Source organism: Rattus norvegicus, chromosome 4 (genome assembly GCF_021556685.1).
Source record: "Rattus norvegicus strain SHRSP/BbbUtx chromosome 4, alternate assembly SHRSP_T2T, whole genome shotgun sequence".
Taxonomy (NCBI): domain Eukaryota; kingdom Metazoa; phylum Chordata; class Mammalia; order Rodentia; family Muridae; genus Rattus; species Rattus norvegicus.
In genome coordinates this window covers 25,363,644-25,377,576 of record NC_141537.1, presented here as the reverse complement: position 1 = coordinate 25,377,576, position 13,933 = coordinate 25,363,644, and the positions used below count along the sequence as shown (strand labels likewise).

Genomic DNA, 13,933 nt, shown 5'->3' with positions numbered 1-13,933 from the left:
CTCCAGAGAAACCCAATACTCCCACTCCAGAATTGCTCAGCTGCCTGTATTGCTTTGTGTAGGGTTGAGGTCTTGTAGGATTTATCCCATGTTTGGCGTGTTTGTTATCGTCTTTCTACAGCTCATGTTTGGGCAGTCGTGTTGGTGGATGAGACTTTATGATGTTGCTTGTGATATTACTGGGAGACATGGTCTTACAGAGAGCTGATCCTCTGGTTCTTACAATCTTTCTATCCCTTCTTTCACAAAGTGCTCTGAGCTTTCGATGTGAGAGTGATGTGTTGATGTAGCCATTGGAACAAAATTTGCATGATTGGTTGCTGGTTTCCATAATGGTGTGCTTCCGAGAGTTCTTTGATGAGTCCTGAGGAATACACGCATCTCGGTGTCTGAAGGCTATACTTTGGAATATATTTAGGGTTTCTGCTGGTTTCATGCAGTAGTGTCTGGAGTTTCTCCTCCAAGATCCATGACTTCACTTGCCCTGAGCAAATGGCTACGTTTCCCTTTTATTGGGTGGGTCTTAGGTCCAATTGCAGACCTGTTCGTTACTGCCAAGGTATGTCTGCCACTACTGCACCTCTCAGGTTTTTGTGCCATGCTAGCCTTTGTTGTAGTGGTATATTTTCTCCTAATGTTCAAAATAATTTTGTGGGGTAGAAAAGATCATTTATACATATATATATATAATTATATATTAAAGAATATATATCATTATATATATTGAAGAATTGAGGCACGATATGTTAATAGGTATTAGATGCTGGATTTTATCCTGTGAATCTGAGACTTCTCTCTATACTCTATCATTCCACATTGATTTAGTTCATTCTGCATTCCAAGTCCATTGCCAATAGTTCTCAACTCAGTGCTGCAATAAGGCAAGATATTGTATTTGTCCATTTTTCTCTCTGATGCTCTAAATTCCTTTATTTGAGAAGCTTGAGCAATCCCTCCTTGTAAGCACAAGCATTCTTTTAAAGTTATCTGGCTACGCTTTGTAGTAGCCTCATAAACAAGTGTTTGCGGACTGAGCATCTGTAATGATAAAAAAGATTTTTCCCTGTAGTCCACTGGGGAGTTTTTGCCTAGAGGAAGACACCTTCCATCTGTAAATATCACAGTGGAAACATGCAGTAAATTCTATGTTATTTACTAAACCTTTGGAGCAGAAAATGTGTATCCTTAATCTCTGTTAATCTTCTCTCACTGCGGCCCAGAGTTTGGGGTACTTCAGTATGTTTGTTAACTGAATGAACTAATGAGTGAACGGCTAATTTTCTACTCTACCATATCACCTTCTCTAAGACAGAGACAGGTGTCTGTGGAAGAGGCAATCCACTGAGAAATGTAAAGCTGCCACCAAGCACTTCTAACAAACAATTTGGTGTGCAAGGTGAGTTCTTTACTACTTGTATTCAGTTCTTCATAAAAGTGATACACAGGCAATTAGAATGTTAGAGATCCTCTGTCAAGATTTTCATGCCATTAAAAATCAGTTTATCCAAATCATGTTTGCATGAACAGGAAAAACAAAACAAAACAAGAAAAATTCTATATCAGTTGTGTTTGCAAACCTGCCAGTTCCATAAAGACTATAAAACAAATTAAGGGCCTTATCATGACGTTTGATTAATCAAAGAATATATATTTCAGTTGGCCTCAAATAAACATAAAACTAAGGCAAGCATCACCAAATGATTTGCTCCCAAGGTAGGGACAAATGCATTGTGTACAGTCACATCAATTACTCATTTAATATTCTTGCTTTGGGAATGTATAAAAATTTGCTTTTCCCAAAACCAATTCTAATTGTGGAAAGGTGCTACTGTATAATCCAAACACTTGTTTACATTAAAAGAATGAAGCATATATTAGTTTCTATGCATTTATTTATTGTCTATATGTATGTGTGTGTGTGTGTGTGTGTGTCTGTGTGTGTGTGCATGTGTACTCATGAGTGTACATTGGCATGGGAGCACATGCTATGTGAGCATGAAGTCAGAGGACAATTTAGATAAGTTTGTTCTCCTGTTTCATGGTGTTTGATCTTGAGGATCAAACTCCAAATTGTCAGGCTTGGTGGTGACAAGTCCCTCTCTCTCTGGCCCAAGTAGCTGGCTCATGCTAGTTTTATATGCAGGTTTACTATGAGGAGTACATTTTTTGGTACCTTGAATTTATCCAGGAATTCGGTTTTAACTATAGCCTAGCAAGTCACAAATATATTAACATTTATTTTTAGTCCAAGAAAAAATTACAAGGTTGTTAATTTGTTTGATAATTGTATTTTTTTGTGACAGTTTTCACCTTCATATTATTCTAGGTGGCAGCCTTTATTTTGATGATTTTTTTGATCATGAAGAACAAAAGAATGTGAACTCTGGGATAGACTCAGGGTGTCTACCGTTCTTTTTATGTTGTGAAAAAAGAGAATGTCAATTCGGAATTGTCAGAGTTATCTGTTGGCACCCGTGTCAGGCTCTCCCCGATACACCCATTCCACACGTGAGCCTTAGCCTTTCTGCTTGACACAATGTCATTTTGAGAAAAAAAAAAGAACAAAAACTAAAACAAAAACGAAAAGGCCATGCACTTTTAGAGTCTAGTATGAATAAGTACCCACTAATGTGGTTTTCCCCCATGAGACTTATTTTTCAGAACTTTTTATAACATTGGCTTCTGAATCTGTGCTCATACATTAAAGAGAACGATGGCAACTGGGTTTTACGCGGACCTGTGCTTAGTTACAGAATTCCAGATGGAAAGAGGCACCAGACACTTCCAAGAAAGATTCTATTTGTAGGCCTAAGCTATATACATTTGAAAAAGGAAGCATTGCTGCTGTCTCTGGGATCTGGAGCCCTAACATAGTCATCTCGGTAGCTTTGCCTTTTCTGTGCTGTTCACAGTCCTCTCTTTGGGGCTGTTTTCTAAGAATAAGCCTCCACCTTTAATTGTTCTGTAATGCATGCTGAATTTTTATTTAGCCCTTTTAATTAAATGCGTATATATATATATGGCACCGAGGGTTGAACTTTGAACCATCTGTTAACTCCCAGCCCAGTTACCAGGTGAAGTTCCAGAAATCATGAGGCTAAGAAAGCCCAGTGCTCTTCCTCTTCAGACAGATCAAATTAAACTATTAGCTGTACGAAATACCAGATTGGCTTGTATTTTAAACTAAAACTGGAGGTGGCTTGTAGTTGAGAAACTGCCTGAGGAATTCAAGCTGTTCACATCACATGAGTTATCTGTCCATAAAGGGTGCCAATCATACCGTTATTGCAAAAAGGGATTAGTCATTTTTTTTTGTCTTTTGGGCACGTTAGCTGCAGCACATCTGGAAACATGGCCCCCACCAGGGCTAATTTGAATTTAGGAAATTATATAATATAATAGTGGAGCGGATGGCAGTTTGCTCAGTATAATATGAAAATAATATGCTTACATTGCAGGGGCTTTTAAAATGTGAGTCAAAGATGTTTGTTGCCATTTTCCATCTTGACATAGTCCCAATCATGATCCATGGAGACCCCAAGAAAAAGACCCTGAAGGGTGTCTCCAACTGTCCTGATTTCTATTTTAGTTTCGCCCGAGTCCGTCACACTGAGCACCTGTGGTCTGCAGTCTGGGTCATCACATGCTTCTGTTTTCCTCCTCTGAAAGCAAGGGATTGATTAGTCACGAAGCTTCCCTGGTTTCCTGTTCTCGTGACTGATCGATCAGACTGAAAGATGCACAGATTGAGAAGGAGTCTGAGTCCTATTACTTCAGAGGACAGACATCAGGAAGCAGGCCAGGAGTTCTGCTGTGACAATGCCATGCCACACTGTAGTGGATCCCTTATTTTTCTAGCTCTACCTCAGGAATTATTTTTCTACTCAGATTTAGCCAGTAGTTACATAATTTTAAAAAAGAAGTCATTTTTTCCCCCAGAGAATCATTGAATATGTCTTTGATCCCCTTTTTCTCCATGAGTTAATTTTCAAGAGAAGTCGTGAAGCTGAACTGGTTTCAGTTCCATACAGTAATAAGGAGCCTGTGGTATCTTATTTAATGTTTATGTTAAACAGCTATACTTACAAAGCACTTGCAGGGTACTCAACACCAAAAGACATGTCAGAAGCATCCTTCAGTGCTTCAGGGATTGATTTTTGGGAAAGTCTTTTGAAGATTTAACAGAGTTACAAGTTAACTTAAGCTATATTTTTCTGAAGCCCTAGAAGTTACTTGCATACAGTGGTATTGCAAAAATGCCGTCATTATTCCTGTTTCTGGTTGTTAAACAAATGTAAAAATTTGGGGGAGCTGAGGGTTATAGCCTAATGTTTTTGTAGATGACTAATGCTTACTTTTGAGGTCCTGTACTAATTCAGGGAAGAGGGATATGCATGCTGTTATTTGTAGGTACTAGAACAGTGTATTCAGGAATTTTTTAAAATGTGTATTACTTGAGCAAGGTTGTGAGCACAAAGGATTCAAAGCGTGTTTAGTACCCAGGACTGGACCAGCATTTCCAGTTCAGTTCCACTTAAGTAATGAAGTTACATTAGGATTAAATAGCAGTATATGGGGAATGCTAATTTATTGATCAGCCTAAGCTAAAATAATTTTTAAAGCATTTTTCTAAAATGTAGATTTTTCTAAGATAAATATACCTAAGCCCTCACTGTCCTCAAGACAGTTATTCTTATCAGTTATCTCTCTCAGGCAACACAGAGGAATAGGCACAGGTTACATTCTGAGATACTAACGCAAGGCACAGACTGAAGAACAGCCAGTCTCACCGAGGTGAGGCATGACAGGTCATAATATGTAAGGTTGACCTTGAAGAGTAAGTGGGAGTTCCCCAAGAAGAGGTAAGAGAGATGGACTTTTAGGTAGAAGTCAATAGTGAGAATGGTGCATATTGTGTTATTCCTATCAGATATGTCACCAGAACACCAGTGCCTCATAGGGACAGGAGATGATAAAGACACAGGGGTTGCAATCAGGCTGCTAAATGCTTTCCATTAGGCGAGGAATATTTTGATCTATGCTATTTAGGATATAAAAATTAAAAGTTTAAGCATAGGAAGTATGTGAAAAACAGTCTTAAAACCACCACAGTGGATGGCATCCAACTTGAAAGTCACCAGGCGAAGGCTCTCACTTGGACAGAATACTTGTTCTGATGTAGACTGAGTCCTTGAAGGCCAAGAGGCCTGTAATTTCAGTAACTCTGAACAGATTAATGTAAGTGTCAAGACAAGGGTGCTAAAGAAAAATAAATCTTCCCTAAAACTTATTTCAATTGGTTGATAGTAATTACTCTGAGCATTCTTTAGTTCGTGTCATTGGTTGGTCACCATCTTGAAGGGAAGCAGGTCATAAGCTATGACAGTTATTAACTGTGGGAAGGCTGAAGAATGTTAACTTCCTAAGAGTGGTGCAGAAAAGATAACATAGCAAGTTCTTCATAGTAGAGTGAATTGCTAAAGAGTGTTGAAGAGCCCATGCTTGTATTTGAAACTCACTGGGTGGCACTGACCTACCTTTTTTCATTATGTTGTTTCAAATTTGATATAAACGAAAGCACTCAGTAAACAAAGGCAATGTATGGTTAATTCACATGTCCATTTAAAAGGTCAATCAACCCTTGCCTTTTATAGGAAAAAAAAAACTCCACAAACTATATCATGCTTTCAATTGCCTGTTTTCTAATTTGAGAGTGTTTAGTCGCCCAGTTTGTATGCCATGGAGATCCCCTGGGAACCAGGTGACATCTACCCAAATGTTAGGCCCAGTGCCTAGTCCCTGGGGTGCACACCTGGCCTATTCAACTGTTCTACTGGTGGCAAATATCTCAAAATGTTTTGCCCTTCCAACCACCTGGCAAAAAAAAAATCTTATCTATATTTAGAACATCATTTTGGGAAGTACTGTGGCTATTGTGTTTTCTTCTGTGCTGCAATTCCCAATGTTGGGTATGAAGTCAAAGAGCTGGCAGGAATTAAGACTTTGTCACTAGTAACAGAGAGATTTCCATAATATGCCAGGTGGTGTTGTCAAAAATAGCGACATTATAATTTTAGTGTTTGAAGTCCTACTGATAAACAGCCTGGAGTATCAGTGTTTGCTCAGAGTTTAACTGCAGGTGTTTGGGGAACATTATGCTTAAATCCCCCAAGTCACTAATTGGAAAAAACTCTGTTAGCTCGCAACCTACATTTTCCCATGGATTAGGAAAACGCCTCTACTACATTAAATCAATGGTCTTTCGTCATGGTAACCACTAAGGTTGGCACTTTTTTTTTTATCACAATACCAAACCTTGTTCTACTGGTTTATTGAAAAGGGGCCTACTTTAGTAGTGATGTGGAAAGAAAACTATGAGTCATTAAAACAATCATTTTGGGACTGGGGAGATGGCTCAGCGGTTAAGAGCACTGATTGCTCTTTCAGAGGTCCTAAGTTCAATTCCCAGCAACCACATGGTAACTTGAGATCATCTGTGATGGGATCCAATGCCCTCTTCTGATGTGTCTGAAGAGAGCAACAGTGTATTCACGAACAAATAAATAAACCTTTAGAAAACAGTAATTGCTTAGGTTTGACTAAAAGTATCAGGAGTCTTATTTCAACTAATTTACTTAGTAATCTGTAGTCACAAATCATTCGCTAATAATCTTAGCAGTGCTGGACTTCTTGCTTTTCACCCCATGGTGTTCATCCTATAGTGAGATCTGTAATACAAACACAGCCGTGCCTCATTCTCTCTGTGTAAATTCACACAGTATGCATGGTGGTCTGGGTGGCAGCCTCTTGTCTCTCACCAGAGTAATTTCCTAATAAATATAGAATAGAAGGGGAATTAATTAAGGGACAAATTAACCTTAAAGCAGAGGGAAATACAGTGTATCTTTGGTAATTACCTCTGGTGAGAATTTTCTACGATAAAGCAATGTTAGCAAAAGCGCCTTTAATTGCTATTGATGGCGCCTCCCTTCTTGTGATGGAGCCCTTGAAAAAGCATTGCCCTTTCTTTTGGGAAGCTGAGCAAGAGCAATAGAAGGACTCAGTCAACCAGCTGTGTGGGATCGCTTTGGAAGGCTGAGGAGGAAATGCAGTAACGCTGAGACAACTTTTGAGTGAGATGTTCCCGGAACTTAGACTGACGGGATGATGAGCACGTGGCACGGGAGGCAAGACATGCACGGATCCGAAGCGTAGAGGAATTTGAACTCGGTGCATTCTTTCAAGGAGTCTTTGTTCCTCTTGGAACTACTCCTCTTGAATGGATTAGAGGTGTAGGAGGAAACAAACCAAGAAAAATGGACAGGTTGAGAAATGAACCCTGCGAGCGAAGTCCCGCTGACTACTCTTTAGATGTGAGATGTAAGACGCACTCAGGATTCTACTCACGATGTTGAATGTTTTCTAGAGAGACACGCTCAAAATGTAGTCGCTTCCTGCCATAAACATTATAGTTGCAATATTTACCTCACTAAATGCAGCTATCGTTCTGATTTTTTTTCTACTAATGAATTAGTAAATGAAGTTTGAGTGCTGTCCTTTACCTCCCCTGAGAGCAGAATCAGGCTGCCTTCTATAAGAACAGTATTACAGTGCTGGCATTTAAGAGTGCACACACACACACACACACACACACACACACACACACACACAATATTGTGTGTGTGTGTGTGTGTGTGTGTGTGTGTATAAGTTTTGGATTAGGATCACAGACCCCTAGATGATTCTGCATGCTCACAAGTAAGAAGTGAGAATTTTCCTGAAGTGAAAAACAGTGTTATGTAGAAGACAGATGAAGAAGCAGGATGATGTATCTATACATGTATACATACACACATACACATATATGTATTTATGTATATCCATATCCATGTCCACACCCATATCCATATGCATACATCCATATCCATATTCATATCTACATATGTTGTACCTTGGACCTGGTGCATTTTAAACAACTTCTGCACCCTATTTCCTTATTTTCAATTTTCCTACAGGGTCTTGCTGATTTGTCTGGGCTATTGTTGAAGTTATTCTGTAATTTAGTCTGACCTTGAACTTGCAATTTTCCTGCCTCTGTCTCCAAATTATCTAGCAGTATCTCAGCTTTGAATCATCAGGCCCCACTCAATATAACCTTTCTTTGGAGAAACCACACAGAGCCAGATGAGAGCCAGTATTATTTAGCATGGTTCCAGTTAGCCAATGGGTTGTAGTCTTGGGCTTGTCTGTCTGAGAACCAATGTGTGTAAGCCTGCAAGAGGCTCTCAGGTGAGGGGATCTTGGGAACACTGTGTAGACATCTGGGAGAAGAGGGCACTCATCCTGTGTCCTCATCTGTCTTTTATATGACACTCAGTTTCTCCACTTGAGGAAAATGCTCATTTCTTATCCATAAGCATGCAGAATGATCTACCATAAAGGGTAATGGCTGTGAGCCAACTGAAAAACTCATTAAAAGGATTTTCTGTCTTTTAGAGGTAGTGTAGCAGGTTATCATATATTAATTCTTAGAATTTCATGAAAAAATTTACTCACTAAATTGTGTAATGGTGAATTAGTTAAACCGCTTGACTCCTGGCGGGTTGTGGGTGCTGTAACCTGTCAAAGAGCTCTCTGGATTCACTAAAGGCACACATTCGCGCACACACACACACACACACACACACACACACACACACACACACACCAGCTAATTTTGATATGCATTGATATGCTCAGAGGTTGGGCATTTCTAATCCTCCAGAAGGTAGCACACATTCCTAAATCAACTTGCTAAATCAATATTTCATCTCTTCTACCCCAGACCCAATTGGAGTAGTGGCACCTAGGGCCATTTTCCTGAATTCTTATATGGCTGGTTTGATTCTTTTCTGCAGGTCTATATGTCTAACCCCTCTGTTTCCCCTTCATGGTGATTGTGCCTCTCCCTCTTCTCCATCTCTCAGTCTCTTGCCCGTGTAATCTAAAAGTCCAGCCCCATCTCCCTGCCCAGCCAATGGCTGTATGGTGATTCTTTATTATCAATTGAAGCCAGCAGGGACCCTCAGGTCTGGAAGCGTGGTTCTTTGGGAGCTGAAATAGGACAAAGCATTAGAACCAATACCCCCCAAAATTGCAGAGGGCTTATTTCAGGTCTGGCAACACAAAGAGAAATGCATGTGATCCCTTGGCAGAAATGTAAAAGGACAAATCATTAGATGAGTTAGAATTGAAGGCCTTAGAAGCAGCTTAGGAATGGCTTCTCAATGAGGATAGAATTTGAGCAGAGGACAAAGTAGGATTTGGTAAGACTTACTGATAGCCAAAGGACATTGTAGTTTAGGTACAAAATGAGAAGACTGTTTCGTTTATGAAGGTCTGTGTAGATGCTGCCCACTAGTATGTAAGAAAGCATCTTACCAAGGGGGGAGTAAAACAGCGATGTGTTTAAATGGAACTAAAACTCTGCCGTTCCACTCCATTCTTTTCTGCTCATCATTATTTTTAGCCTCTTTGTATTGACTTGTCAACTGATGGCAGTCTCACACATTCTTTCAAAGCAAAGGTTGGTCCTTACTAAGAGCTCAGCTTTTAGAGGCTATCAAACCCAAGTCTCAAATGTTCCGAGGTTGCTTTAGTGTTCACCGGCAAAGCACTAACTGGGTCATCTTTCAACTGCCATGGTCCGGGTAAAAGATGCTCCAAACAGGAAAGATTAGGCAGGGGAAGAGTGCATCTTCTAACCTGTTAGAAGCATTTCAGGGAAGAACATTTGACTGGGCGTCTTAGGCACTAACTGCAGCTCATCATACGGCACTAGCATAAACACTGCTCCTAAGTAAGTGCCATAAAGACAGTTGCCCAGCTGAAGGCAATCGACTTGGATCTCTTCTTGAAGCATGATATTCCCTGAAGTGAGAGGCTTGTAGGCTTATAGAGGACACCAGGGCAGTCTTTAAAATGCTTTGAAAAGGAGCCTGCTCACTGGAGGGTATGGGTAGGTCCCCCAAGTATATTTGGTCATGTAAAAGTATTTGGATGTTTGCATTCATTGATGGCTGAATTAAGAAATCAATTTGGCTGCTTTATAAAGGGACTACCACAGAGTGGTTTGTCGTCCTTAATGAGCACATTGGGAGAGTGATTATCCAGGCCTTCATCAGTGGTGGCACAGCTTAACCCAGCAAGCCATTAAGAATCCTGCAGTCCATGTAGTTTTTACTAACACTGACTAACAATATGAGACCACATCACAGATGGTACCTCTTGTACTGCTTTCGGGAGAACTCTTCTCCTTGAGAGGGGAAGTGAAGCTGGAGAGGAAACTCCTTTTGAAGCAATTTGGAAAATAAAGCCATCCAGGCTAAATGGAGGACTGGTTAAGGTTTGAATTGGAACTATCCCCATGAGTTCGGGTCCCGAAAGATTAGGAGACTGTGGACTTCCAGAAGGTGGGGCTTAGCTGGCAGAACTCACCCAGAGGGACAGGCTTTTGCTTGTTCCTGATCTTGTCTAATTATCTCTGCTTCCTGGTCCACCCTGTTGGGAACTCTTGTCACTTGTCACCAGATGCATGAAATTGCCATGCATTCCTCACCAAGGTGAACCGAGGCTCTCTAAAAAGGTGATCTAAAATGCATCCTTTCTCTTATGCATTAGCTCTGTCAGGTACTTCTGTCACCAACACAGGACCATTACAATATCTAAACAGCTGAAGGAGGCACAGGAGGGAAGATGCAGAATATCACTCTCTATGATCCATTCTCAGTAACCTGATTTTCAGCAGGAAACTCAGGACTTGGGTCTATGCCTGAATGTTAATTCATGGAAGGTATGCCCCAAAAATCATGTGATGGATTCGTGCTCATTTATTTCTACTTGGTTTCATCCTCTCTGAGTTCAACATTCACACATTCATGAAGTCTAAGTATTTAAGGACTTAGGACAGTTTCCTGCTGTCACCACAGTTACCAACTCCAGGATGTATGGCCACGGTAATCATGGATATACATGAGAGATACCCAGGTAATCTGTCTCCAGAAGTGTTTTCTTATTAATGTCCAAGAGTGCTTTAAATTCCTAGAATGGATGGAGCCTGGTGCTTGGTTCTCTCCTTTCTAGTTCATACCCTTATTCCTTTGTGAGCTCTTTGTCTCCCTTCTACATGAGCATTTGTCACACCTTTCTGATTAGCCTCTGCAGATGCTGTGCCTCCTGCATTTTGTTTGCACATGTCCAGTTACCTGTTTCCTAGTACAACTGCCATCCTGTCAGCCATTCTATTTTCCTGCCTGTGCACTCCAGTCACAGAGCTCACAGCCAGCGAATGCAATAGCAAATCAATTACTTTGATGTTGAAGACACAGCTTCTCTCTCGATAACGCGTACAGGATTTTTCATGCACATATGTCTTTTCTCCTGCTTAAACGGGGCTGACTTCTGAGGAGTGCACAGTATCAAAAGAGCAAAGCCAAATAAAAATAAATATTTGTAAGGTAGCTTGTTATATAGTTATAAAAAATAGTTTGGAGCACACGGAAAATAAGACTTACTGCTGGAGAAAACCAAATGTCCCCAAAGCATAGACGCAATCCTTTATTGAAAGTAATACAGATATGAGTACTTGGAAAATGTTTGACACCTTGCTGGCAAAATTGCTATTAAAGTGTGCTACATACAGACCTTACAATTTCTCCTTCTCAGACAAAAATTTTCACCTCTTCTGACTCAAGTATAAAAGTAATGGCAAAATTTACATGATCTGCTCTGAGATGTGCAATATTTTCTACCCTTCTAATAAAGTTAAAGGGTGTTTATGAAAAACCAATTATCCTAATTACTCATAATACGACTGTGTGCTCCGAAGTAGGAACGAAATTTGAAATAGCTCATTTAGAACAGCACAGAATTATACACAGAATTTTAAGTGCCACAAATCTGGAATATAAAAATAAGGCAATGCCAATGCAAATAGAGTCTCTTTAAGTGGGATTGTGACATATAAAGGACATATCTTATCACTTCCTTCAGCACTTTGGTTTTGATTGTAGTAATTTAGTAGGAGGCAGAGTATGTGCCTCTTAGAATCACGAACTTCTATTACTGCGACATTAATGCTCTCACCAGAAAAAAAATATTGAACTTCAAGTAGCATATAGAAAGCATTTGGGGTAGCTGAGAGAGCACAAAAGATGGATCTCAGGTCTAGCTCTCATTCTGCCTAGAGACTCGAGTTTTCGTAAAGTCAATTTTTTGGGGAGACTTGGAAAACGAGGAAATTGAGTTGGATGACTTCTTGGACCCTTTCTAGCTCTAAAATTCTGTGACTTTGTGAGTGAGCACTGAAGGGGTTAGAGATGTGGCTTCCTTCTCTAATGAAGTTATGAGAGCAGTTAGCTCTTTACTTAATTTGTGTGCTAAAATCTCTCTCTCCCTCTCTTCCTCGCTACCCCCATCTCTCCTCCTCCTTGTCTCTCTTTTTTTTTCACCTGATTTCTGTTAATTACTTGGTTTCTCTGCAATATACTTTCACTGAGAAATTTTTTTGTATATTTTTAAATCTCTGAAGGAAAGAACAAAAATTACTGTGAAAAATAGAGTTCAGAGGTCCTGTGTCTTCTTGTGGTTCATAGCACGAATGGTCTCAAATGCAACTCAACTTAGAAAGACCAGGATAGGTAACTTTGCAGCACTCACACTGTGGGCATATTGTTTTTCTCAATCCATGACTTTGAGCCCTGGATGTTGCTTCTGCCAGTGGGATAGTAGCAGATAATGACATAGCAGAGAAGTCTGGAAGGAACTTAAGAAGTTGTACATGCATCCTGTTGTATCTTTGATATCACTCTAGAATCATTCTGAGACGCTCACTGATTACGGGAAGAAAAAAGGAGAAACCCTGGGAAGTACCACTCACAGCTGAGCCTTTACTCATCCACTCAACTGTTCTTCTGAGTGTACACTAATAAATAATTGTGTTGAGCCATTAAATTTGGGGGATGTTTGTTTTGTAGTTGTAACCATCCAATATACTTCAAAGTCATTTCCAGTGGCAGAATGTTCTATGTTAAAATAGTAAATATTAAAACTAAATATTGAATTGTTAATATCATCCATTGATGAAATTATCAGCAACATCTAATTCTGTTCTCCTGCAACAAAAAATAAAAGGGATACAGCTGTTTACAGTGGCATTTGCCAGTCTTACCTGTATGGAAACACTGCTGTATGAACCACCAATGACTCCTGCAATGAGCAGTGGGATGTTTTCTTGAATAGCATATGATCCATCAGGACACATATACTCGGCTTCATCCACTTTAGTCAAAGATGCCCTGACAAACTCCAGTGATTGCTCTAATGCATAGGTATCCCTTGAACATGTATCCAAAATATGAACACCCAGCTTCACTCCTGGGAGCAAGTAATTGTCTTTGTTAATCTCGTCGATGGCAAACAACATGGCCTCCAGGCGTTGGATACCTCGGTCTTCATTGATTCGCCCACACTCTTCAGTTCCAGTGCCTTTTTCATTAATAGGAAATAAGCCTCCTAAAACAAGGTCTCCTTCTATTTTAATTTCCCTCCTCATAAAGTTGTGATCTCCTAAAGAGAGTAAAAATCCCTTTGAAAACAAAGCTAACATAAGAATTTGTAGTCTTGTCAACATCTTCATGAATCCTGTTTCTATATCTCTTGGAGATATCACTTGGTGAAGCCAATGTTTCCTTCTAGTCTTCTCTCATTTCCAAGTGGAATCTTTTGCCTGTCCTTCAGATAAGGGAGGATTGGGCTGAAAGAGCCCGTCACCGAATTCCTAAAGAGATAAAAGTTATGTGAACAAAAATAATTTATAAAAGCAACAACAACTGTATAGATGTTTCTCTGTAAGGCCTTTGATAGATTCCTCAATTGATCAGTCCAACTCTAGTAC

The 13,933-nt window shown here is 39.9% G+C and overlaps 1 protein-coding gene and 1 long non-coding RNA gene across 8 annotated transcripts in view; both read right to left on the bottom strand.

Annotated features, from left to right (window-relative positions):
* The window catches only part of Grm3 (glutamate metabotropic receptor 3), a 245,305-nt gene that overhangs the window by 90,362 nt on the left and 141,010 nt on the right, over window positions 1-13,933 (bottom strand). For all 7 annotated transcript variants that reach the window (XM_087655886.1, XM_087655888.1, XM_087655887.1 and 4 more), the window contains one exon: window positions 13,208-13,816. In XM_087655886.1, coding sequence (XP_087512012.1) covers window positions 13,208-13,675 — 468 coding nt within the window. In that variant the 5' untranslated portion in view covers window positions 13,676-13,816. The remainder of the gene's footprint in view (window positions 1-13,207; window positions 13,817-13,933) is intronic.
* Window positions 1-13,933, bottom strand: part of LOC148006238 (uncharacterized) — a 901,378-nt gene that overhangs the window by 847,626 nt on the left and 39,819 nt on the right. The gene's annotated exons all lie outside the window — the stretch shown is intronic.